Source organism: Bombyx mori, chromosome 18 (assembly GCF_030269925.1).
Source record: "Bombyx mori chromosome 18, ASM3026992v2".
Classification (NCBI taxonomy): domain Eukaryota; kingdom Metazoa; phylum Arthropoda; class Insecta; order Lepidoptera; family Bombycidae; genus Bombyx; species Bombyx mori.
Window position 1 is genome coordinate 6419055 of NC_085124.1, and position 24448 is coordinate 6443502.

At 35.5% G+C, this 24448-nt stretch overlaps 3 protein-coding genes and 1 non-coding gene across 4 annotated transcripts; 2 read left to right on the forward strand and 2 right to left on the reverse strand.

Moving 5' to 3' along the window:
* Positions 1-249: 249 nt before the first annotated feature.
* LOC101744801 (nonsense-mediated mRNA decay factor SMG9) lies at positions 250-7876 on the forward strand. Its single transcript, XM_038017127.2, has 8 exons — positions 250-636; positions 857-1100; positions 1459-1593; positions 2056-2316; positions 3242-3455; positions 5350-5532; positions 6284-6450; positions 7495-7876. The coding sequence occupies exons 1-8, from the start codon at positions 601-603 to the stop codon at positions 7698-7700; spliced, it is 1446 nt and encodes a 481-aa protein (XP_037873055.1). The 5' UTR covers positions 250-600; the 3' UTR covers positions 7701-7876.
* On the forward strand, positions 6055-6138 carry TRNAL-UAA (transfer RNA leucine (anticodon UAA)). The gene has a single exon. It is a non-coding gene; the product is annotated as a tRNA-Leu (tRNA).
* LOC110384735 (uncharacterized) lies at positions 7787-22431 on the reverse strand. Its single transcript, XM_021349390.3, has 4 exons — positions 22207-22431; positions 12138-12351; positions 11084-11250; positions 7787-9695 (listed from the first exon to the last, which is right to left on the reverse strand). The coding sequence occupies exon 4, from the start codon at positions 9234-9236 to the stop codon at positions 7920-7922; it is 1317 nt and encodes a 438-aa protein (XP_021205065.2). The 5' UTR covers positions 9237-9695; positions 11084-11250; positions 12138-12351; positions 22207-22431; the 3' UTR covers positions 7787-7919.
* LOC134198706 (protein Flattop) lies at positions 9656-13457 on the reverse strand. The gene is made up of 5 exons (XM_062673783.1): positions 13449-13457; positions 12138-12351; positions 11084-11250; positions 10649-10725; positions 9656-9695 (listed from the first exon to the last, which is right to left on the reverse strand). Exons 1-5 carry the CDS (start codon positions 13455-13457, stop codon positions 9656-9658), a joined length of 507 nt encoding a protein of 168 aa, XP_062529767.1.
* Positions 22432-24448: the final 2017 nt, after the last annotated feature.

Genomic DNA, 24448 nt, shown 5'->3' on the forward strand with positions numbered 1-24448 from the left:
AAGCAATTATGAGACCCCGGCCCGAAAAAAAAATCTACTTCGCCAAATAATTTAGCAAATCATTTGTACATAGCTAGCAGCACCATCAAAATAATAATATATTAGAAAAAGAACATGAAATAATTTAAATGGCTTTAGTGACTTAGGCTTTATTACACAAAAATTTGATGTCAAAAACAGTTTTTTTTTTTACATTTATATGGTTTTAGATACAAGTCGCCGAATTTCTAAAGTGGCTTGTGGCCTTGTGGAGATGTTGGAGATGAACCAACGAAAACCTCTTGTAACTCAACTAATTGTGTTTGAACTTCGCCCGAGACAAAATTCTATCGAATCAATATAAGTGACACAGCGCGGTTGTCATCTGTTCCGGACAGTTCCGAGCATCTGGCTGTTTGACTACACTTTCTTTGCTTGTGCAACGGTGCAAGAATCGCAAGAGGACAAAACGAAAATAAACCTGATGATTGATGATAGCAAGTAATAGTGTTCTGTGGATGATAGATAGATAAACTGAGGAGATAGTCCTGTTTTAATATTGATTGTTGTTTATTTGCAAGTAACATTTAAAAAAGAAGTAAAGTACCTAATTGAATAGATATGGCCGATAAAAAGAAAAAACCTTTCCTACCCAAGGTAAATATTTATAGGTTAGAAAAATGTAAACAAGATCTTTGGTTTAACAATATAATAAATTTATTAATGTACTGTACAGACTTGTTGAAATTTTTAAATTATCTGAATAGCATGAACCATTTACAAAAATACTTATTCTATTTTTTTCATCAACCTTTTATGAAAGCCATTAAAGAAAGTAAAAAGAAATACATTTTAACAGTTCTTGCAAATCTTACAGGAGCCCACAACTCCAAGACGGCCAGTAATTTTAAAATCAGAACGTGATAATTCAAATAAAGAGGCAACAAAAGAGAAAGAAAAAGAAAAACAACCCACCATAATTTTAAAAACTCGGGAACAAAGTACTCCCAAAGATGAAATACCTCAAAGCCCTAAAATTTCTAAAACATCAAACCTTGAAGCGGAAGGGCCTCATCCATCTAAAATAGTTCAGAATGAAAATAAAGAGAAAAAGACGATAGGTGTATATTTGAAAATATTGATTGATAAATATGAAAATCTGGAATTGTTTTAACTATTTCAATTGATAACATTCATAGAGTCTAAAACTTATTCTACTATAAGTGGTTACATTAATCATGGATAGCTGAATTTTTGGTCCACAGGGAGTCATTGCTTACTACCAACTTTTTTGAAAATCCCATTTTTATAGTTGTTGATATATGTATAGTTTGATATCATCATTGGTTACCTTTGCGAACCCTTTATTACTCACTAACACTAAGAAACCCTATCATAGCAACAGCAGTCTCCAAGAACTAGAAATCACGATGTTTTGAGATAATTCCAAAATAAAATTAATGATTAATGTTTTTTTAGAACAAAAAGTTAGTCCTCCCTTAAAACCAATGCTGGAGCCAGTGAAACTATTAGACAAACATTTTGTATTTAATTCAGGAGCCTTGGAGTTCCTGCATGACTCAAGTACAAACTATTTAGTTGTTGGAATCATAGGTAAATGTTTTTTTTATTCTTGAAATAACAGTTCATCAAACAAATGGGATGAATTTTAATGCAAAGCCATATGTCAATAAGTTCTATGTTTATGCCACTGCTAGAGTCTCAAAATTTGAACTGATTTAGCTGAGGCTTGGTAATATGGCAGAAGTCACACATTTCAGTTGTTGAATTGCAAAGTTTACCATGCATTTTTACAATACCATAAAACTTAGTATCGGCTTAAAACCGGTTTAGTTTTCCAAAAGAAAGAAATAGTATTCATTTGTGAAAATACATAATCAGTTTACCTTATTACTTCTAGAACCACTATATCTCTGTTCAGATTAATTTTCTTCTCAATGGAAGCAATAGATTGTCAATAACCCTGGCATCGGAAAAGAATATTTAAGATACTTTCTGTACACACACATTTAAACATTAGTCTTTTGGTCATTAATTTACAATTTCTCATTACAGGAACTCAAGGTGTTGGTAAATCAACAATACTCAATCTGATAGCACAAAACAAATTTGACCAAAACCTATGTAGTGAAATTCTAAATTCCCATGAGGCACCAGAGGGTGTATATGAAACAAATGTAATGGCTAATATTGAAAATCAATCAGATAATCTTGATTTAATACAGCCACAAGAACCGAAAATCGATAAGAATACACTTTCAAAGTTTAAAATACAAGATATTGAACAAATTGAAAGAGGCGTTCACTGTACCAAAGGTATGGTTACAATTTCATATGACAAAGCTGATATAATTTAAAGTTCTTGGTAGCAGAGTCAAATCTTTAAATCGCAGAGTGCAGGCAGTTACGAAATAATATACTAACACACTTTTATAAATTAGAATGAACTACGTGGACGCTTTAGAATTTTTTTAATGAAATCACTTTTGTTATTTTGTTTTACTTCATGAAACTGACCGATATTTTTTCACTTCTTCTTATGGCACCTATTGTCACTGCTATCTGTGTATATATTTTCTTTTCTTTTGATAAGGAGTTTCTATATCTATCAACTCCAATAAAAGCTGCAGTTAAATATTTTTTATTAATGTGAATTGGCAAGTAAACTACCACTACCTGATTTTAACTATTTTGCTAGAACCCATATATCTATACTAATATTATAAAGAGGAAAGATTTGTTTGTTTGTTTGTTTCGAATAGGTTCCGAAACTACTGGACCGATTTGAAAAATTCTTTTTCCATTAGAAGCCGACATTGTTCCTGATGAACATAGGCTACTTTTTTTTCATTTTTTTTTTATTTTTTTTTTTTGTTTCATGTGTGTTTTAATGTTTCCGAAGCGAAGCGAGGGCGGGTCGCTAGTATATCATAAAGTGAATTCAAATAGAAGCGAGATTACCTAATTTGGAGGGAGTCTGCTATTTTAGAGCAAATGCAAAATCCGTACCCTAACTACAAAGGGATAGATAACTCCATTGACCATACACGGCCTGTAGAAGACAAATGCTACACAAAAGCAAAAATTTTTCAAGAAGTTCAAAATAATTTCCGCTGTATAGCTGTCCTATGTCCTAAGTTACTATCTTTAAATACCTATTATAGTGTGAAAATGACTGAAAGAAACGAATATGCCCACTTTGGAATTTAGTGCAGATTTTCATGTATTTGAATGATTTTAGGTATCGATATGTACATAACAAACGATCGTGTTATCCTTCTGGATTGTCAAGCTCTTTGGTCACCATCTTTAATAGAAGACAGCATGCCTCCTATAAAATCGAAAAGCTCTAATGAAATCACAGTAGAATGTCTTCAGATAGCTTCATTCCTAATGGCTATATGTCATGTGCTTATTGCAGTCCAGGATTGGTTTACAGATTATAATTTTATTAGGTAAGCTTTTATTTATTTATTTAATACTCCAAAAACAAAATGTGTGTGTGAGGAGAATTGTTTATCAAATTTTCTTTCTAGATTCACCTAGAGATACTGTCGAGGTATCTTTATTAATAGGCCTGTGCTTATGTGTAGGGTGGTGTGATGATGAAGGAGATGATATCTAACGCCAACAATTTTCCCACAACTCAATCTGTATAATATGAATTAAATATTCAAGCGTTTTTGAGTACAACTTCCGTGATCCTTCCCAAAAAATTTTTATCACAATATCTTTATTGACATAAAGCTTATAGAAGTGTTTACCGTATCGTTCGATAGATGGCGTTATTCGTTTTCTGAATCACGCAGATTTATTAATCTAGATAACATTACGGTCAAATCCAGTCACTATGCTTAATCCACACGTCTAGTGTATTCGGATAGCTTGTGACGAAGGGCTCGGCGAGTAAATTAACACACAGACACAGCTCATTAAGTTTCTCGCCGGATCTTCTCAGTGAGTCGCGTTTCCGATCGGTGGTAGATTCTGCAAAGCACGGCTCTTGCTAGGGTTCGTGTTAGAAACGTCGTCAGGTTTGAGCCCCGTGACCTCACCTACTAGCTCGGCGAATCTAGAATAACCCCTCGAGGTTACTAGAATAGGCAGGAGAAAAAATAAAAGGATATATCACCCATGAACGTAACGTACGAAGTGCACGTAACGAAATGCACTCGATATGTAATGAGTTCCCAACCACGGCCTTTCCTCAGTGTAAGAAAGCTAGGAACGTATGGTAACACTCCTCGTGTTACTGCAGTCCAAAAGTTCAGCGCGAACCAATCCCTAACAAGCCGGCAACCACATCGACCTTCAATAGCCATAAAAAGTGCCAATTACGGATTCTACATGAAGTAAACAGTGGCTCGGCTATACCTTTGACATTGCTGATGTTCATGAGTGACTCTGACCAATAACGATCAGGTGGGCCGTACGCTTGTCTGCCTACAACCGAAATAAATAAACAACACTGGTATAAGCTGTGTGTTATCCGTCAACCAATCTATTTTTTATGCTTAGATTAGTGGACGAGTGTCAAAGCTCACTTGGTGTTAAGTAGATACCGGAGCCCGTAGACATCAACAAGGTAAATGTCGTCATCCACCTTCAGACATGAGTTCTAAGTCTTAATCTTTACTCTGGAGGGTAGAAGCACCATCTCAGTATCATAAAGTGTCCGCTGAAAGGGAGCCAATTAAGGTAGCGCCATAGAAGAAACAAATACCTATCGCAGTAGTAGTAAACTACCAACCACACTTCACTTTAATCCAGCACACTTCACTCTCTGTAAATCTGATATATTCAATCATTTCCAGCTCCTACATTTTTAAGAGATTTTCTGACCTGATAACTAAGACCTTTAGGTCAAGTCTTATTTTAATTTATATTCTTATTTTTATGAAAAATGATAATATGGAGTGAAATGAAATGAAATAAGATGAAATGATATGGGATGAAATATAATCTTAGTAAAATTGTGGTCATTTACTGAGACTTTTTCAGTGGGACTCTTGGAGGATTTCGAGAAGCTACGTTCAGCAGCGGCTTTGTTTCATTTTCCTACATTTGTACACTTTCACAGATACTAAACAGTTAATAAACCACCGTTATTACACATTTAAACCTGAAGAAACACTAAATAGGTAGACAAAATAAAACAAATCACACAACTTCGCTCCTCGCGTTCCTGTCAAAAATTCCCCACTTCCTAAACTTATATCTACTTACCTCTACCCTCCATAGTTTTATAGGTACGGTGGTGGTACCTACCCGTGCAATCTCGCAAGAAGCCTTAACACCAATCTACGAACTATTTCACAAAAATACGACAGGAGTATTAAATTTTTTCAGATACATTCAAACAGCGGAGATGTTAAAGCCTTCACTATCGGCTTCAAATACTATTTCGAACCAAGAAGGTTCAGAATCGACGGCCATTGGTGAGAACCAGCCCCACTTGCTGCTTCTACATAACAGATGTCAGCTAGAAGATTATACACCCGAATCCATTAAAATTATGCAAGATCTTTACAGGTGTGTTAGTTGCGTAAAGTTACAATGGATAATGCACAAGTTCCACAATACTTCACACCTTTCAATAATATCCGTGAAACGTGACTGACATCAAATATTTGAATTGAAACTCTACTGATCAGATAATAACGTCTGGTGTATTAGCATCGATCGATACGGCTATTCCGGGGTTCAAATTTTGTAGAGAGATTTAATTTTCCTACAACGTATCGTACTAAACAAAAAAAAAATTGCTTAGGTGGGTTGGTGAGCTCACGGCCCGCCTGGTGTTAAGTGGGTACCAGAGCCCATATACATCAACAACGTAAATGCCCCACCCACTTTGAAACATAAGTTCTCTGAGTTACAAATTTATAGGAAGATTACTATATCGTCACTATAAGCTTATAATTTGTACAGAAATAATAAAGTCCCCACCCTTGACTGTATTTAGAAGACAAACAATTTGCGTTATTTTCCCTAAATTATCACAAACTATTTGGAACAGGCATCGGGTTCATAAATTCAAGAAGGCTTCGTGTCGTCAGGTTGGCCGAGTGGTCTAAGGCGCCAGATTTAAGCTCTGGTTCCCGAGAGGGAGCGTGGGTTCGAACCCCACACCTGACAAATGACTTTGTATTTTTAATACTTAAAATCTATCCCAATTTTAATGAAATTTTTCTTTTTTTTAAATATATTTACAATTAATAATGTTTTTTTTTTTGTCAAATAAAGTTCATAACCACGTAAAGAGGTTACTTTTTTTTTCTAGAAAGGCGTTCCAAAAGTCGTCACTGCAGCTAAACTCTGGAATGTACATGTACAGCGATACGAATCGAAACGGATTGAATGTAGATAGCGTATGCAAGAGCTACAACGTGGAAACGTGCGGTTCACCCATAAATATGTTCCTACTGCCCGAAGTATACGAGGATTATGGTAAATGTAACTTATACTTGAGACCTTAGAACTTATATCTCAAGGTGGGTGGCGCATTTACGTCATATGTCTATGGGTTCCAGTAACTGCTTAACACCAGGTGGGCTGTGAGCTCGTCCACCCATCTAAGCAATAAAAAAAAAACGAAAAATGTCATCGATCAAATTATATTAGATAATAATAATACTCGGTCACTTTTCCCTGAATTTAGTTAATAAAACATTTATAAATATAATTTCTAATAAATCACAAAAAGAAAACCCAATACTGATTCAACAAAAATTAAATTACTTGCTTACTTGAAAAATTAAATTTTAAAGCTAACGTTTGAAAAAAAATTTAGCCCTGCTGCGAAAATACCGTAAATAAAAACAAGTGTATAATAATATATATCCTATAATATACAATTGTTAATACTCTTAAGCATTATTTATAAAAAAATGCTAATCTTGTATTCTCTTTTCTATTTTTCACAACAAAATATTAAATAAAACGATTGAATTCGAGAAAACCTTAAAAGATATCGTTTAAGTAACTATATTTTATCAATAATTGATTTTCCATATCCTGCAACATTGTTTCATGTTAGATAGATATAATACTAAGTAGGTAACAAGATTTATTATATTATTATTAACTAGCCTTTGCCCGCAACTCCGTCCGCGTGGAATAGTTACTTTGGCATAACGCTAAATTTTACCCCCCACTTCATTTACGTACAATGTGAAAATATTTTTGAATTATAGTATGTTAAGGAGCTATTTAAGCCCCTATTTTGAAACATTCTTTATTGGTGCTCCACTTGTATTGATCTTACCGTGACGTTATATAGCCTATATATAGCCTTTCTCAGTAATGGGCTATCTAACACTGAAATATTTTTTCAAATCGGACCAGTCGTTCCTGAGATTAGCGCGTTCAAACAAACAAACTCTTCAGCTTTATAATATTAGTATAGAACTATAGATTATTAATTATCATCGAATGAAACATTGTTTGGACGTACTTTGATAATCACGTCCCAGGTGCTTATCTATTCTACAGATAACGTAGACATTTATCGCGGGCATCCACCTTTCGAGCAACTCGCAAAACGACTGCGCTGGATGGTGCTCGGAGTCAACAAGCATCAGATCACAAACGTTCCCAACTTATCGGAACGAGGATGGCTCCAGTACTGCAGCAAAGCTTGGGAAACAATAAGAAAGTGCACTTTCTTCATGGAATACGAGAGGTTCTTACCGTATTAATCGTTGAGCGTCATCGAAGGAATTAGTCTGCTCAATATCAGCTCGGTGATAACACGCAGGTGTTCGAGACGAATGATAAACGGCGATTAGTAAGCGGCAAGATATTTATTCACGAGTTTTCGTATATAAACAATTGATGATTTTAGCTTCAATAAACAATTTTATGGACGATGCTACACGTATTTTTCTTACATTATGTACCCCTAAAGCTTGAATTGGTCATTGAAAAACACTATCTATGAGTGGTTTGCGACGTTGCTCGGGCGGTTTGTAGGCGTGCTGGTAAACGCTTGCAAGTCTCCAGTGCTCCGGATAACCCGTTGCATTAGCATCCCTCCAGATACTAAACGGAGGCGCGAGCGTCGGTATGGTATACGATTTTTTAGTATACGGATGACGCATCTTCGGTATCTTGAATCCTTTTGAATCTATAGATGTGCTCACACTTTTAACAGAGTTAGGATTGCCCGCTTTGAATGCGAATTTGTAATCTTCCTTTTGTTTTATTTCCGAAGGTATCTTTGTTCCGTTGCAAGATAAACAATGCTTATGTTTTAAACTGCCACTAGAATTGTCGCAGTCTTTCGCTTTGGTTATATGTGAATCGTTTGGTGAACTGTGGTTCAATTTACCTTGAGCTAATGGCGTCTTCTCGTACGGCTCCAAACTGTTCTTATTAGAATGGACTTCACTGCCGTACTTTAAATCATCTTTCCATGCGTCTCTAATGGGTTGCAATTTATCCGGTCTGTCATCACCTTTCCCTTTACGAGTCGAATCGCTAGGAGTTCCACAGCCATGGACTCCGTCACATTGTGATTTTTTTGCAGAATTACTGGAATTTCTTCTACTCAAAGATCCAGATCTTGAATTCTTATCAGCACTAGTATGCCGAGGACAATGCTGAACGTCACATGAATTCTTTCGTTTTTCTTTTGTGATGTCTCTTTCGAAGTATGGTACAGAATGGCGTCCGACATCTTCCACTATCCGATTTTGATTAAAAATTGGGTTCGAATGGCCTGTTTTTTCCTCGAATTCTTCCTTCGGTGTATGAACCATTGTGAACACTGCTGGAGCTTTAGATCCGTTCGAACCATCAATATGTTTGGGTGGTTTTGGCTCTTTTATGGGATCGTCTGCTCTAAAATCCCAACAAATCGCTAAATCCATGAGTGACATAGGTTTTTTGTACTGACCTCCTAAATCAGGAGCAGAGGTCGACGGTCGCTGTTTATTTTCGTCCTTTTCACTTTCTCCCTTCTTGGGATCACATGTTTTTGGTCTGTGGACGCGCATTTTTGTGCAGCAGGTAGGACCTGATGCTCCATATCCTTTCCAGCCAATCGCATACGGCTTGACAATAATATCGGAGCCTCTGTGTTCCCCAATTTTTGTTAAATTTCTGTATCCTAATGTGTCAGGTAGTGGTTGATGCTCCAAATTGCCGACATGCATCTTTTTAGCGAACTGAAAATTTTGAGTGACGTCTACTTGTGGTAATTTTGGAGTTTGATCTTTTCTCTCGTATTTCATTTCTTCCACGGCTTGCTCATTTTTCTTTGCGTTTTCAGCGACTTTTCTCCAGAATGTTTCAGTTTTTTCTTCTTGTTGACCGTGTAACTGATTAACTGCGTCTTTCACAAGCGAATCGTAACTTTCATGTCTCTTGTCTTCTTCCGTTAAATTACCTGGAATATAAGGACTTCGACCATCGGCGTCTACGGGCTCTTTCTGCTTATAAAGATCCAATGGATCCTCTTGTCTCGTACAGTTCTGATCAAAATTATCTTCTTGAATTGCCTCTTCTTGTCCTGTGTCTTTTTTTAGTACATCAGAATCCTTATGAGTACAGACATGAAATCATTTGGAACAACAATTTTAATTACATTTGCTAAATATTGCATCGTGTAATAATAAGGAAGTGCTGGTGCAAATTTACTTTTTACTTTTGTTCACTTTACGAAGGCGACTATGAAATGGACATTGGCGAGGCTGAAATAACAATCAAAACTCATAAGTGAAATATTCTACATAAATTTTGTTATATTTTAGTAACATAACAATTTTTTTTTGTTGCTTAGATGGGTGGACGAGCTCACGGCCCACCTTGTGTTAAGTGGTTACCGCAGCACATAGACATCTACAACGTAAATGCCGCCACCCACCTTGAGACATGAGTTCTAAGGTCTTACTTTTCATAGTACAACAGCTGCCCCGCCCTTTAAACAGAAACGCATTACTGCTTCACGGCAGAAATAGGCAGGGTGGTGCTATTTTTTTTTTTTTTGCCCTTGTAGGCAGACGAGCATACGGCCCACCTGATGGTGAGTAGTTACCGTCGCCCATGGACTTCAGCAATGCCAGGGGCAGAGCCAAGCCGCTGTCTACCGCTTAATACTCTCCACAAGCCTCGTTTGGAGAAGGACATGTCATAGCGCTCGGGAAACACCGTGGAGGGGAGCTCATTCCATAGCCGGATGGTACGTGGCAAAAAAGACCTCTGGAAACGCACTGTGGATGACCGCAGTGGCTCCAGGTAGTATGGATGAACTCTACTCCGGTGGCGGGCGGTGCGATGGTAAAAACGAGATGCCGGTATCATCTCGAACAATTCCTCAGAGCACTCCCCATGGAACATACGGTACAAAATACAGAGGGAACCGAAGTCCCTCCGCAGACCCAGAGGTTCCAAAAGATCCGATATCTACCCTTGCGGACTCCTACCACCAGTAATTACGCAAATTATAATTTTGCGGGTTTGATTTTTATTACACGATGTTATTCCTTCACCGTAGAAGTCCATCGTGAACATTTGTTACGTACGTATTTCACTGGGACAATTGATACCTGCCGGCGGGATTCGAACACCGATGGATTGCTACATAGAAATGCACTGGACGTATTATCCTTTAGGCCACGACGACTTCAAAATATATAATACATACTTCTTAGTATTGGATGATAATCTAATCAAGACTGTTGGAAATGATTGCCTACGCTGTGCAGTCAGTTTCTTTTGATACTACAACCAACATAAATTGTTTATAAAATTTTAAATTTAAATTAACTAGATAGTTCTGTTTTACGTATAAAAAGCTATGACTAATAATAATTATTTATATAATACTAATAAAAATTTATCAACTGAGATTACGTCTGCTGTAAAAAAAACTAAGTATTGCAAAAACAAAGGCTATTAAACACAACTACATAAAATATCTAAAGTGCTAAAAATGACAAATTCCGCAAAACTAACATACTTCAAAATTTCAAGGCGTCAACATAATTCCTCTCTCTAAAACAGTTAAATCTACGAAACAAACAAAATTTCGCGCGCGCAAATTTCTTTGAAAGGTCGGCGTGCAGCCTTAAACACTCACTACAAATGTCTGTGTGTTTCCATTTTCTTTAACATCCTCCTTTCCTTTGGCGCGTTTCCCACCGCGCAAGCGCCCCGATGCCGTCGCAGCAGCCTTCGGTCTTTGTACACGAGGATTTAACCAATCCGAGAAACGCCCATCCGGCGGCTCTTTCGCTAACTCCTCAGCTGTAAAGACGCAAATTTATTTATCATAAAATCAATGCAGGCTCAAAACAAGGGCAGAGTTGCGTGCAAAGTATTAATAGGTCATCGATTTATAACTTCCGATTTTGTGCAATCGAATGCCCGACCCAAACCGAATACAAAGACGGGAGATACTCAACTATTACGTGACACGATTTTATGAGAATCAAGAAGTGTTTTGCGAGTATGTTGACAAATAAAGGGCCGAGTTATATAGCTGCCACCAAGGACAGACAACTGTTATAATTTGTCAAAGTACCGATTCGAAAGACAATCATAGTTCACAATAAGGTCACGTAACCTTCACATGCGTGCCGAACTGAAAAATGACTTATTATTGGGAATTTTGTTTTGTTGGTTGAGTTTATTGCACGATGTTTGCACAAAATTTGAAAACAATAATAATATATTCTTTTAACGTATAATTGGAGCAATTAGAAGTAATGAATGCCGATACCTGCACTAGGCACTGTTACACTGTAATCTAGATTTATGATACTTCTGTGGCGGGTAGCCATCATACAACACAAGATATTTGACAGATGCCTGAATCAGGCTTACGACATTTTCAACATAAGCTTGGTAATATTGCGGGTACTGAGGAATATCACCCGCTCGGTGGAAGATCTTCCTTTTGTCGTGTACCTACAAACTGGTGACCTTGACGTGATACATCGTGATGACTTCGAATAGCAGCAAAAAGGACGATGCCAGCAAGGTTTGTCGCGTTGGCTTTAAAGTCCCGCCATTTTGATCTAATGAGCCCGCGTTGTGGTTCATACAATTTAGACAATTCTCACTTTCAAATATCTTGTGCTGTATGATGGCTACAAGCCACACTTCTCATTTACGAATACTATTTAACTAACCTACTTTCCTGGTAATCTTCCTTGGCAAATCCCATGTACCCGTAAAATGTCCGAAGCATCTAGACGTGCCTCTAGGAGCACCGGGCAGAAAGCGGCCGTTGATGTCACAGATGGGTTTCGGGTTCGCTCGCATCTCTAAAGGTCGAGCGCGCGATGGTGCCCAACGTGGTACCTCCCAGTTCCCAAGCCGTTTTGGCGTCGACTCTTTGTTAAACTACGAATATAAACATTAAAAATTATTGTAGACTATGTCAGAGATATTTTTTAAATCTGGGATAGAATAATACCCTTTCCTACAAATCTCCCTCGTTACCTACTACTGTAATATTTGTTTTGTTTGTTTCTAAAAATATTTTAAAGTTTTCTTCTTTTCTTCTTTATTTTGTGTTCGTTGACCGGCAGGTAAATGTGCAATCTGTTTAAATACAATTGTAGAGGATGTAACTTTGTTATTGAATGGCTGTCAACATTCAGCCCTCGTGATGTAGTGAATACACTTTGAACAAAATGTTCATTTTTTTTAAATTATCATATTAAATACTCTCTAATAGTCCTCTCTAGTCCAGCATTCTCAGTTTCAAATCTGGCTCTGTTCATAAGATGCGCGAAATCTATGTACATACTAAGTTTCCTTAAAAGCTCATCGTTCCATAGAACTACATCAACCGCCAATTTCAATGGTTTAAAATCGAATAACCACATGTCTTGATTACTTTGTGAAGGCGGCGCCGCGGCGCACGCTTTTAGAAGTGACACGTGTTCAAAAGAGATTATTTTAAAATTATGTACAACCATGTACAACAGCAACAAGACACGCAACTACTCAATGAATTATATGAGATTTTCATATTCATTAATTAATAATTTACATTCGAGGTTTTATTTTAGTTTTTTAAATAGCTGACGATTTTGTTATAATTATAAATATTATAGTTTTTATATGACGAAGATCGGATTTAAGGGAAAGCCTAACGGTTAGTAGGTATACACGAGAGAGGCTTACCGTAATAAATAAATAAAAATCAGTTGAAGATTATTTGCCTGAGAAAAAAACGACACACGAAATCATTTCACAATCACAAAGCCATGTATATTATTATACTAGTGTTAAGTATTTTTGTACGTGTTTGTACTTTAAGAGGCTTGAATAAATATTATTATTATTATTTTGTAGCATAAACGACCTATGAAAACCTCTGAAAACCAAGAGGTTTGATAAGATCATAAAAGATTGGAATATTCTAAAGACTGATAATTATTTAGTATCTAATTTCTATTAATATCTAATTTAGGAATAATCACGATTTATACCTGTATCATTTTACATATTGTTAAACGGCCCTAGTACCTAAACAAGTTCGATTACCCATCGGTAATTTGACACGTGACCGTGGCCCAGAAAAACTATAACGCTTTTATACGTTTGTTATTCGTATCGGTTCGGCATGAATGATCAAAAACTAAAGTCGTGCACCCACTTTCTATCTTCATAAATACAATTATGGAGGTCTGTCGTGCGGGCTTCACACAAAAGAATATTAGTTAGATTTAATAAAGTTTTATTTACTAAAAACTCGCTCCTTAACAATTTTTTTTTATCATATCTTCATTTAACATAAAATATATTCATTTCATATACAATTATTCCAGTTTATATCCTGACTAGCGACCCGCCCTCGCTTCGCTTCGGAAACATTAAAACACACATGAAACAAAACAAAAAAAAAAGTAGCCTATGTTCATCAGGGACAATGTCGGCTTCTAATTGAAAAAGAATTTTTCAAATCGGTCCAGTAGTTTCGGAGCCTATTCGAAACAAACAAACAAACAAATCTTTCCTCTTTATAATATTAGTATAGATATAGATATTAGTATAGATTATAAGTTTTCTGAACCGCGCTGTGATTGTGTTACACGGTTTAATATAAAAATGAATTTCCCTATGAAGACAAAGTCGCACACTCAGCTATGTATAAAATATTTTAGTGATATTTTAGAGATTTTAAAAAACACTTGTAGATTAGTTCTGTATAGTATATACTGTAGGTTACGACTCGCAAAAATCTCAGAGACGCTTTTTATTGACCTTATAGGCAGACGAGTTTACAGTTCATCATTCTGATGGTGATTGGTTACTGTCGCTCATATACTTCAACAATACCAGGGATAAACAAGCCGCCGTTCCTTTGTGTATATAATAAAGGCCGTTATACTATTTTCTAACTTAATCAAATAACAAATTAAATACATACAAGCATGCTTTACATAAAACAATATATAAGTTTTAACTTTCGAAAATATAACAGTGGTTACACTATTAAGACCAAAATTAATTGCATACGTACATGCATGATAGATATGATAGATTAATAAGTATTTTACGATTATCATATCTCTCAAATCGAACCGAATTTACTAACATGTTGACGATCAAATCATTCGATGTCTAAAATTTTCTCAAGTGTCTCAAATTTAATTTCTGGTACAATTTGTTACAAAAAACTCATGACAATAGTCCTACCCATTGATCAGGTGTCACTCCAGCCCCTATTGAGTTGGGCGTTATAATCATCCCCCGTTTTAACAAAGGGTTGCAAATTGTTATTTACCCCATACATCACGCGTCCATTTGACTAAATTATAAATACCCGCAATAATTTAGAATCATCTTGTCATTGCATTGTAAAAGTTCCAAAGCAGTTTTGTTATCAGCATTACAGGATGAAAAAAAACCTATTAACTTTTTTTTATTTTTCAAGCTATTTATTTTATTCGCTTATTAGTAGTAGTAATAATAATAACTGGGAACAAATCGCACAAGTCATCCAGTTCCAATTTAGGATTCCCTATGCTATAGGTACCAAAGATGATAAACAAACTTATATGTTTAACTATATACATTTTTTCCTACCTGTGCTGATAGCCTTGAGAGGCTATTTCAGCATCGCCTTCACATGTAGGTGAGCTCACGGGGCTCAAATGGGGAGTGTTGCTGACACTGGCCCTAGCAAGAACAGTGCTTCGCAGAATCTACCACCGGATCGGAAACGCGACCCACTGAGAAGATCCGGCGAGAAACTCAGTAGGCTGTGTCTGTGGGTTCATTTTATAAAGACGTGCTTAGGGCGACGTCGACTGTTTATCATTTGGTCCACAGGATCGAGTATGTAATTTCCGGCGGCCACAATAGGGTTTTCATGTCGTGCCGCCTTCTCAAAGCGGCGCAATGATACTGAACTGAATGAACTGTAGATACTTACTGACTGAGTCAAGCTCCAGGTTATCATGGAGATCCACATTCCTTAGGAACCATGGTGCTCAGACGGCTATCCTGCAATAACGGGATTGAGCGACTTGATGGGGTATGAAGTTAGTTATACATAATTATCTACATATTATGTAGATAATGTACACCCATACAAAGAGCAAACAAATCTGTTCATTACACGAATGTTTGGCCGATGTGGGAATCGAACTCACGACCCTAGACGCAACAGCAGGGCCGCTAACTACTACTCTACTCAGTCAGTCGTAGAACCATAACATAATTATTGATATTGTTGCTTTCATCAATTGCTCACCAAGAATGTAATGTAAAAAAAAACCGTGTAACCAATTCAAGCTGACACAAAATTTTATGTCTTTCGAACATTTCAATAATGCTGTGAGGGTTTTGATGAGCCCAGAATATAAGTAAAATACATACCACATTCCCGTGATATCTTAACGCGGGTTAATTTCGACTAATTAATAGTCTAAACACTTTAATGGCAATCTTGGCAATCTTTAAATACAGAAATAAATGGCTTGACCGCTTCTCTTATTTATGAATCGATGATAATTACTGCAAACAGAATCATCTTGTTCAAACGTATACTAAGACTTGACTCCACAAATATAGAACGAAACACCATTAGTAATACATTAATGTATCCGTTACTATATTCGAAAGACAACTGCAATTATGAAGTCATAAATCATTTCGTTTGCAAAGTTTACCTTCAAACATCACAAACTAATCGACGATCACATTATTTTATTGGCTTAATCTATATATCGACGGCAAAAAGCAAACCTGCTATAACCCACAAAATGAAAAATGTTCACCAGAGGCAAAAGAAAATTATTTATTAAAAAAAAAAAAAAAAACTCCCAAACTATAAAACTTAGAAGTATCATTTTAAGAACCAAAATGTATTTTTTTGTTTTCTATCAAGCCGAATACTAAGATTTTACCAGAAGTAACTTTTATTATGCGTTTGTGTTGGTTACAACAATAGCAACTTTTTGTCTGTTACGTGAATTTGCTGTAAATGAAGCATATAAATGTATGGGAGACTCAAAATCAAACATTTATGCGTAAAGAATATTTGATGTAATTACATAAACCAATAAATTATCTGTGTCAATTCTGAAGTAAATGATATTCTTGTGTATAACTAGATGCATTTCATTTGTCGTTACTGCTAGAAATACTGAAAGGATGGTAAAACATAACGCTGTAACTATGGAAATTTATTTATTTTGTGAGAACAAAATAAAATATTTCTCTGGAAATTATCTGGAAAGAACAAAAACAAAAGTTTATGTATATTTTGTGAACAATAAATGTTGAATAAATAAATTATTTTAGGGTAAATTAAAAACATTATAAAATATCATAAAATCAAAATGTAATCAGTTTAACAATTTTTAAATCAATTTGCACTATCTATTTCTTGTATGTCTTCTTCATCTGTGTCCATTAAGTAATCCTTTGCTGTAATGCTTACTTTTAAAATGTATTCTGCAGCAAACCTTGAAGGAATTATGTTTTTATTAACTAGACTCGTTAAATCCTTGTATTTTTTGGCAGATATTCCTAATGCTGTAGGGTATAACATATCCTTCAAACAATTTGTATTTTTTAATGGACTCAAAGGAATTGTTATGGTTTCTGCGTCAGGTAACATTGAATTTTTAATATACATCAAGTTGGGTTCTTGATTCTTGAAGGTAGCAATACTTAGTTTTGAAATTGATAGCTTTTGTTTTTTATTAAATGTAGAGTTAACAAGATCGTCAAAACCAATGAAATATTTTCCATTGAGTACTTCAACTTTGTATGGCTCTGGATCCAGACGTGCCAATTCCATTATAGTAGGCCATTGTCATGGTGCCCAAACGATACACTTTCTTATTTTAGTCTCAATGGTAGCGTGAACACTATCCACCGGCATATAGGTATGGCCAGTCAATTTACCATTTTCATTTTTATAGGTTTCATCTTTTAAAATGTTTATTTTTCCTCTTTTTTTTGCCAACAGTAACATCCGGTTTTAGCGATTCTTTCCAATCAAGACGGCGTTTAGACATCTGAAATCAATTAATGTTTATAGTTATACGAACTTACTTTGCAGTAGGTAGGAAACTAACTAACATAACATTTTTAAATTATATAATAACAAGAACAATACTTACCTTTTAAAGTAACTCCAATTCCGCGAAGACACACAGTAACAGCAAATACGTTATACCTTCCTGGGTGCCGCGAAGTGACTGAGCGACGCGGTAAACCGCGACCAAGTGAGCGCGAGCGCGCGTATTTAATGGCGGTAAACGCACATAATCAACACAGTAATATTGTATTAAAAATGGCATAGATAACAGGAATCTAAAAACTTTTATGTGTTTATGTTGCCGTAATTAGCGATTGTCTACAATATCATAGTTGTTATTCTTGTAGTACACTACAAGGATCAATTGTTTATTATATACTAAATGTCGTAAACGTGGTACCTTGCTAAAAAATAATATGCAATTTTGCTGTAAACCGCCCTAACCAGCGTACAACGGTGCTGTAACTACAATGATTACTTTATTAGGAAAAGCAAAGTTGGTGTAAATAACAAATGCTAAGAAAATGCTGTTTTTCATGTTATTTACTTCAAGTAACCAGTTGTCTTTTTGAAAAAATAGGATTAATTCTATTGCTGTACAAAAATTTCTAATCGTCGTTGAGCCACGGGAATAGAACCATTCGACTGAGTTTTTTTTTCTGATTCCAAATATGAAATAAAAAAAAATCGTGACTGATGTGGGTTACAGCAGGTTTGCTTTTTGCCGTCGATATGTATTAATACGTGAAGCAAAAACTTTGTATCCCTTTTTACGAAAATCGCGCGGACGGAGGAGTATGAAATTTTCCACACTTATAGAGAATATAGAAAAGAAGTGCACAATGCTAATATTTTTTTTAAATAATGCATAAAAGATACATTAAATCAATAAAGAAAACATTACACACACTACATACCATGTATTTGATGCACACACGCATGCATACTATTTATTGATGATTTATTGTCAAATTTTTGTTCTTGACGTCTGTGGAGACGTCTATTGAGAATAGATTAAACATTGTATGTCTTTATTAATATTTTTTTATATAATTTATACAATCATAATAGTGTACAAACTTACAATTCCAATTAATTATAGTCGAATTTCGACTACTGCGGGACCTCTAGTTTCTATTATTACATAAAGTTTCGTTATTATATATTATTACTTACATGTTCACAACACAGCGAAGCAGTTTTTCACAACTTGATAAAAACGACAAAAGCCAAAAAACTACATTTTGCACTACAAAGCACAGCTTCAGCCTCACGTAGATATGGTGTTTACGTCAAATATATATTTCGCTAATAGTAGTGCAAATTCCTGCCTGATCATTAGTAATCGTTAGGTTTAAAGTACATCAGTGTATTGTGTACTATACACTGCATCTTTAACCCACCACAAGAGTAAAACCCTCCCACTTTTATCATTCCCTTAGTAACTGCACTCTTTTTTTTTTATTGCTTGGATGGATGGACGAGCTCACAGCCCACCTGGTGTTAAGTGGTTACTGGAGCCCATAGACATCTACTACGTAAATGCGCCACCCACCTCGAGATATAAGTTCTAAGATCTCAGTATAGTTACAATGGCTACTCCACCCTTCGAACCGAAACGCATTACTGCTTCACGGCGGCGTGGTGGTACCTACCCGTGCGGACTCCCAAGAGGTCCTACCACCAGTGATTACGCAAATTACAATTTTGCGGGTTTGGTTTTTATTACACGATGTTATTCCTTCACCGTGGAAGTCAATCGTGAACATTTGTTGAGTACGTATTTCATTAGAAAAATTGGTACCCGCCTGCGGGATTCGAACACCGTTGCATCGCATATATACGAATCCACCGGACGTCTTATCCTTTAGGCCACGACGACTTCAAATCCGGTGTAATCCTAAAAGTTACTTTTATTGGATTCGTCAAGCTCTAGAACGAACTTACCTTAAATTTTATCTAGAAGTTTTTTACGAACAAGGTCTACAAAGAGTATTTATTTAGTGGTGAGTAGCATAACCAAAATACAAACACAACGTTAACCACGTACAATAAAATCGATAACATGAACTTTATAATATAACAATATTTTTATCAAAATTATGGTTTGATTAGTAATCTAACTGAAAACTGATGTTTCCCAATATTTGATCGCACGACAGTAAAACGATATACTATATAGAAACCACGAAGTAGATTAAATAAATTACTCTAATTGAGTCCACTATTCATATTCGTGCTTATGTATTGCAATTTATTTAAAACACAATAAATTTTGATGCAAAATCGGCCTATCCCTAGTTTCATCCATAGATAACAGATGACTTTGTAAACATCATTTTAGCGCGTATTTTTTTGCCTACGAGGTATTGTGTAAAGGTAAATTTGAACCTCATTATCTCCATACTAACTATAGTAAGCTTAGGCCACTTTTGCGCTGACGGCCTCAATTATTTAATGCGTTACCTTTGTTTCATTGTTGTCGCTAACTACATACTAACACAACTAATTCGTAACCGGCAACAAATCGAATACGTAATGACGTCAAAGACCTTTAGCAATTACAGCCGCGCCTAGACATCGTTAGCAACACAAATGAATTTGCTTCGTCCCTGAACTCGATCGACCCCATAAATAGAACGTCAATGAATTAAAAAAAATCAAGCATTTGTCACTTGGTAACCCGTTTCAATGTCGGTTCACGTAATGTATTATCTTCACAAATGCTAAACATAGACAACAATAACGCTTTTTATAACATCCATTTTCGCTCATATGTAATAAGCTTTCACTGTAACACCTATTCATTTCTTAAAGCTATCGTGCGTCACGGCTCCCAAATATAAAAAAAATACTCGAGTTGTCTATAGACATATACCAAAGAGTACCTAATGAATTAAATGAATTATATATATATATTTTTTTGCTCTTTTAGGCAGACAAGCATACGGCCCACCATGTGGTTACCGTCGCCCATGGACTTCAGCAATGCCAGGGGCAGAGCCAAGCCGCTGCCTAAGTTTCCGATTAAACACGATATCAGCTTCTTGAAGGTTCGTAAAAGAAACACACAAAGGACAGTACATTTTCTTTAAGATTCATCTATTTTCTTTTGAGTCAACAATATTGGATTCATTTTTGCAATAAATACGTATGTATTTTGTTTTGGTACACCTATCTCTAGTATTTTTATTGAAGTAATTATGCTTGGAGTTAGGCAGACACCACATCTGAATGTCGCTGCCCGCCTTCCCTAATTTAATAATTTCCCTAAAGCTTAAACTCGGACGCACGACAGTTTTGCTGCAAACCCAAAAATACGCAGCATAACGTTTATGAACGTTGAGAACATTCATAAAAGTAAACACTTTTACATGGCTTTTGCAAAATTTCTATTCTTTAGAACCTTTGCAAAAATCCTCATTACAATCATCACTACTAGAATAATAGTACATAAAATTGGTTTCATCATAACCAAGTTTTACTTCCTTACTAAACTTTCTTCATTATAACCTAGTATCCACAATTCGGTTGAAGGTCACTGCTGACCCACACTAAGGGTATAAGATATACAAGACTTAAAATAAATGTTCAATATCAAAGTTGTAATTGCAAAAGATAAGTACCTAATGCAAGCAGATGCCTAATCTCTAGTACAATTTTTCGGCATAATGCGTAATAATCCAGTACTTTATTTCACGTTAAAATCTAAACAACAATAGTAAAAAAACAATTTATCGTAAATATACGATAACATTTAACAAAACACCAAGCTAGGAGTGTCAAACACGGATTAACATTACACATGAACCGTGAAAAATAGCCATTCCTTCCTAGTAAAAAACACCCTTCGGAATGACCCAAACTCAATGGCGTCAAGCACGAACTAAAGTAAAACACATCTGCTTCGATATAAGATTGATAATAGCGTAAATGCTTGACTACTACGATTGTTTGCGATGTAATTGGATGTATCTAAGTTGGATTAAAGGAATTACAATTTGCGCGCAAATAAAAAACTGTTTTATGGGCATATTCAGAAGGGGCTACTGATGGTGCAGGTGCACTGGAGGAAATTTGTAGTAAAACTGTGGACTTAATTCAAATATATTATAGAACAGTAAATGATTATAATAATAAAATAATTTTAAGAATAAATCATGAAGTGCCTCCGTAGTGGTAAGTAAAAATAGTATAAATCTTTAATATACTATGACATAATAAGAACAATAACGATGGGGGTGTATGTACTATGCTTAATATGTTTTCTAAATGAATAAATAAAATAAAATAAATTCTAACATTTCGAGAAACTAATTCTAGTGTTTCATATTTAGATTTCTATTGATTTAGGTTTTTGAAGGCGATAAAAAATCAACTATCGTTCAACATTCTTTAAATAATATCCTTTTCTTGCCTAGCTGCCTTTAAAATTGTCAACTATGTTTAAGGAACTACACAATTTCTGTTAAAAAAAGTATTTTTCATTTATGCGTGGCGTTTTTATTTTTTTTCGGTTAACATACAGTTTCCTTTGTTACTTAAAACGTGTTTTTTTTCCAATGAGCATTCTCTTTCCTTACCTTAAGATACATTAGAAGAAAGACTACCACTAAACACTTTTCATTTAAACGAAAATACCAATATTGAACTCTAAAAATAGTAAGTTTTGTTATGAAATTTATACATACCTGTCCGCTGTCGAAATTGAAAGCCATTTCGCCATCAAACACTGAGTTAATTATCAACGAAATACGAAATTTATGAGAACGAAACACATATAATTGAGTATGAATCCAAACTAACAGTATTGTTTGCAATACACGAGTATGCACTTCATAAATTCATTTGTCAAAACGATGTTAAACTGTTGGTATATTATATTTTAACAAAAAAGGCCGCATTACAGGAAAACTGAAAAGTTATAGAGGAAAACTCTATTGGCCCAACTAAATAGTTGCTATAGTTACGGTTTGATTCCCCTACATCCTGACAGGATCTAAGGGCACATGAAATGAGTGTAAGTCACAAATCAAAACAACGCTTCGTAACTCGGAATGAATTTCTTAAAAATCGTGTTTTTTATTTGATTTTTTAAGTAGTCTTCCCTTCTTTGGATTTCATTTAATTTTCCCAGTATAATACATCTGGGGAACGTGCAACAGCAACCTAATTTGATACCTAACGCGATCGTACTTAAGTATGGTATTCAAGTATACGCTAAATCTATAAAAGTCGATGTGCGTATGTGTGTTCTCGATGGACTCCAAAACGGCTAGACCGATTTCAAGGAAACTTTCAGGAAATCTTCAGATTGGGCCAGTGGGTGATCCTGTGTAGCTTGGTACGATCAAAGTGAAATCAAAAATTGACCAGCAAAGCGAGCCGAGTTTGACTAGTAGGACATCAAAATTTACAAACAATCTGTGAAATCAAAATTGCTTTGAGGCCTAGAATAGTACCATCGAGAGTGTGGTAAAAGGTAACTAAGGTATTCGTCGAAAAATGGACTGCAGTGTTCTTCAAGTATTATACTTTTCCTAGTAGGGTGTATTGTATCCCGGCATCGGTAGATACCACCATTCTGCCCCAAAGTAGTTATATATGCGTCCGGTTTAAAGTCTGGGACATCTGTTATACAATGTAATTGAGAATAAGATATCAAGTGTAAAGGTGGGTAGTATTCACGTTATGATGCCATTTTACTTGTTCAGGCATCTACGCAAAAGATATATGTATATATGAAGGCTCTTTCTGATTTTTCCCTTTATCTGTTAACTGGTAGCCCAATGGGGATATTCCATCTACGCGCGGACGGCTGCTATGCTCACGGGCTCAAAGAACAACATAAGCACCGAGAGTGGATCCGGGGCATCCGACAAGACATGTTTTGGGCAACGGCGGCTTTCGATGCTCCGTCGCCTGAGACGAATATGTAAATAGCGGCGGCAAATATAAGAGGACTAACTTTCAAAATAGCGTTCTGACGCTTCCTTTAGATACTTAGATGTCTGTATATCTATCTGTTATCTTAGGTAAATCTTTCTGGGATGCTAGAATGAAGATATCCCGAAATGTGGACATTAGGAAACCTGAGAACTCGTTATTTGTGTCAGACACTGTATCTGACCTCTGTCAGTCTTCTGTTTGTTACATTTAATCTTCTTAGAAGTCTTATTAAATTTTAACCCAATAGCCTTTGACTGACCGAAAAAAATCTTCTGAAAACAAAGTTTTAAAAACAATTGGGGTCTGCGTTAAAATTGAACCTAGAGCAAAATTGAAATCACAACTGAACTATAACAACTAGGCAAACTAGTTACTAAACGTAGTACTTGAAAATGACGAACATTGGTAAATAGACGAAACAGGGCTTACAATTGCTGAAATATTCACAAATATTGAAACAGAAACAATATTATAGCTTCATTTATATTGCGTGTTCTTTTGCGATGTCGCTGTAAAGAAAATTAGCGTTTGCCGTGACCTTAGTGAATGTTGTCCGTTATATTTGTTACGTATAACTGTTTATTACGGTATTAATACAGAATAGCGAGGATGTCTCCGAGCGGTACATGATTCTTTGCATAAATTATACCATTTTGTGATCGAGTAAATCAATTTAGAAACGTATCGTCTAGCGATTGCGTTATGTAAATGAGGTATTTAAAACCGATATCGAGATACTGTAATTTATTACATGCATCGGTTTTATTTTGTAAACTGTCAGATATTTACAAACTATGTACTTAGTAGAATTTTTCATTTTGAATTTTCATATCGTATAGTTTAAAATTGCCAAGCCAATTGATATTGCCAAGCATATCAACTTCAACACTCATGAATACAGCTTTAACAATGTACAAATTTAAGCAAAATTGAGAACTTAGCGTCTACCACCCAGACCCTGCGATCTGTAATAATATATTTTAT

What these genes read in the sequence shown, in the direction of transcription:
- LOC101744801 (XM_038017127.2), top strand. Translation starts at nt 601, where the DNA reads ATGGCCGATAAAAAGAAAAAACCTTTCCTACCCAAG. An exon ending in AAAAACCTTTCCTACCCAAG is followed by an intron (nt 637 to 856) that starts GTAAATATTTAT and finishes CAAATCTTACAG; the next exon opens with GAGCCCACAACTCCAAGACG. An exon ending in TTTAGTTGTTGGAATCATAG is followed by an intron (nt 1,594 to 2,055) that starts GTAAATGTTTTT and finishes TTCTCATTACAG; the next exon opens with GAACTCAAGGTGTTGGTAAA.
- LOC110384735 (XM_021349390.3), bottom strand. Translation starts at nt 9,236, where the DNA reads ATGAAATACGAGAGAAAAGATCAAACTCCAAAATTACCACAAGTAGAC.
- LOC134198706 (XM_062673783.1), bottom strand. An exon ending in GAAGATTACCAGGAAAGTAG is followed by an intron (nt 11,251 to 12,137) that starts GTTAGTTAAATA and finishes GCGTCTTTACAG; the next exon opens with CTGAGGAGTTAGCGAAAGAG. An exon ending in GAAACACACAGACATTTGTA is followed by an intron (nt 10,726 to 11,083) that starts GTGAGTGTTTAA and finishes TGTTGGTTGTAG; the next exon opens with TATCAAAAGAAACTGACTGC.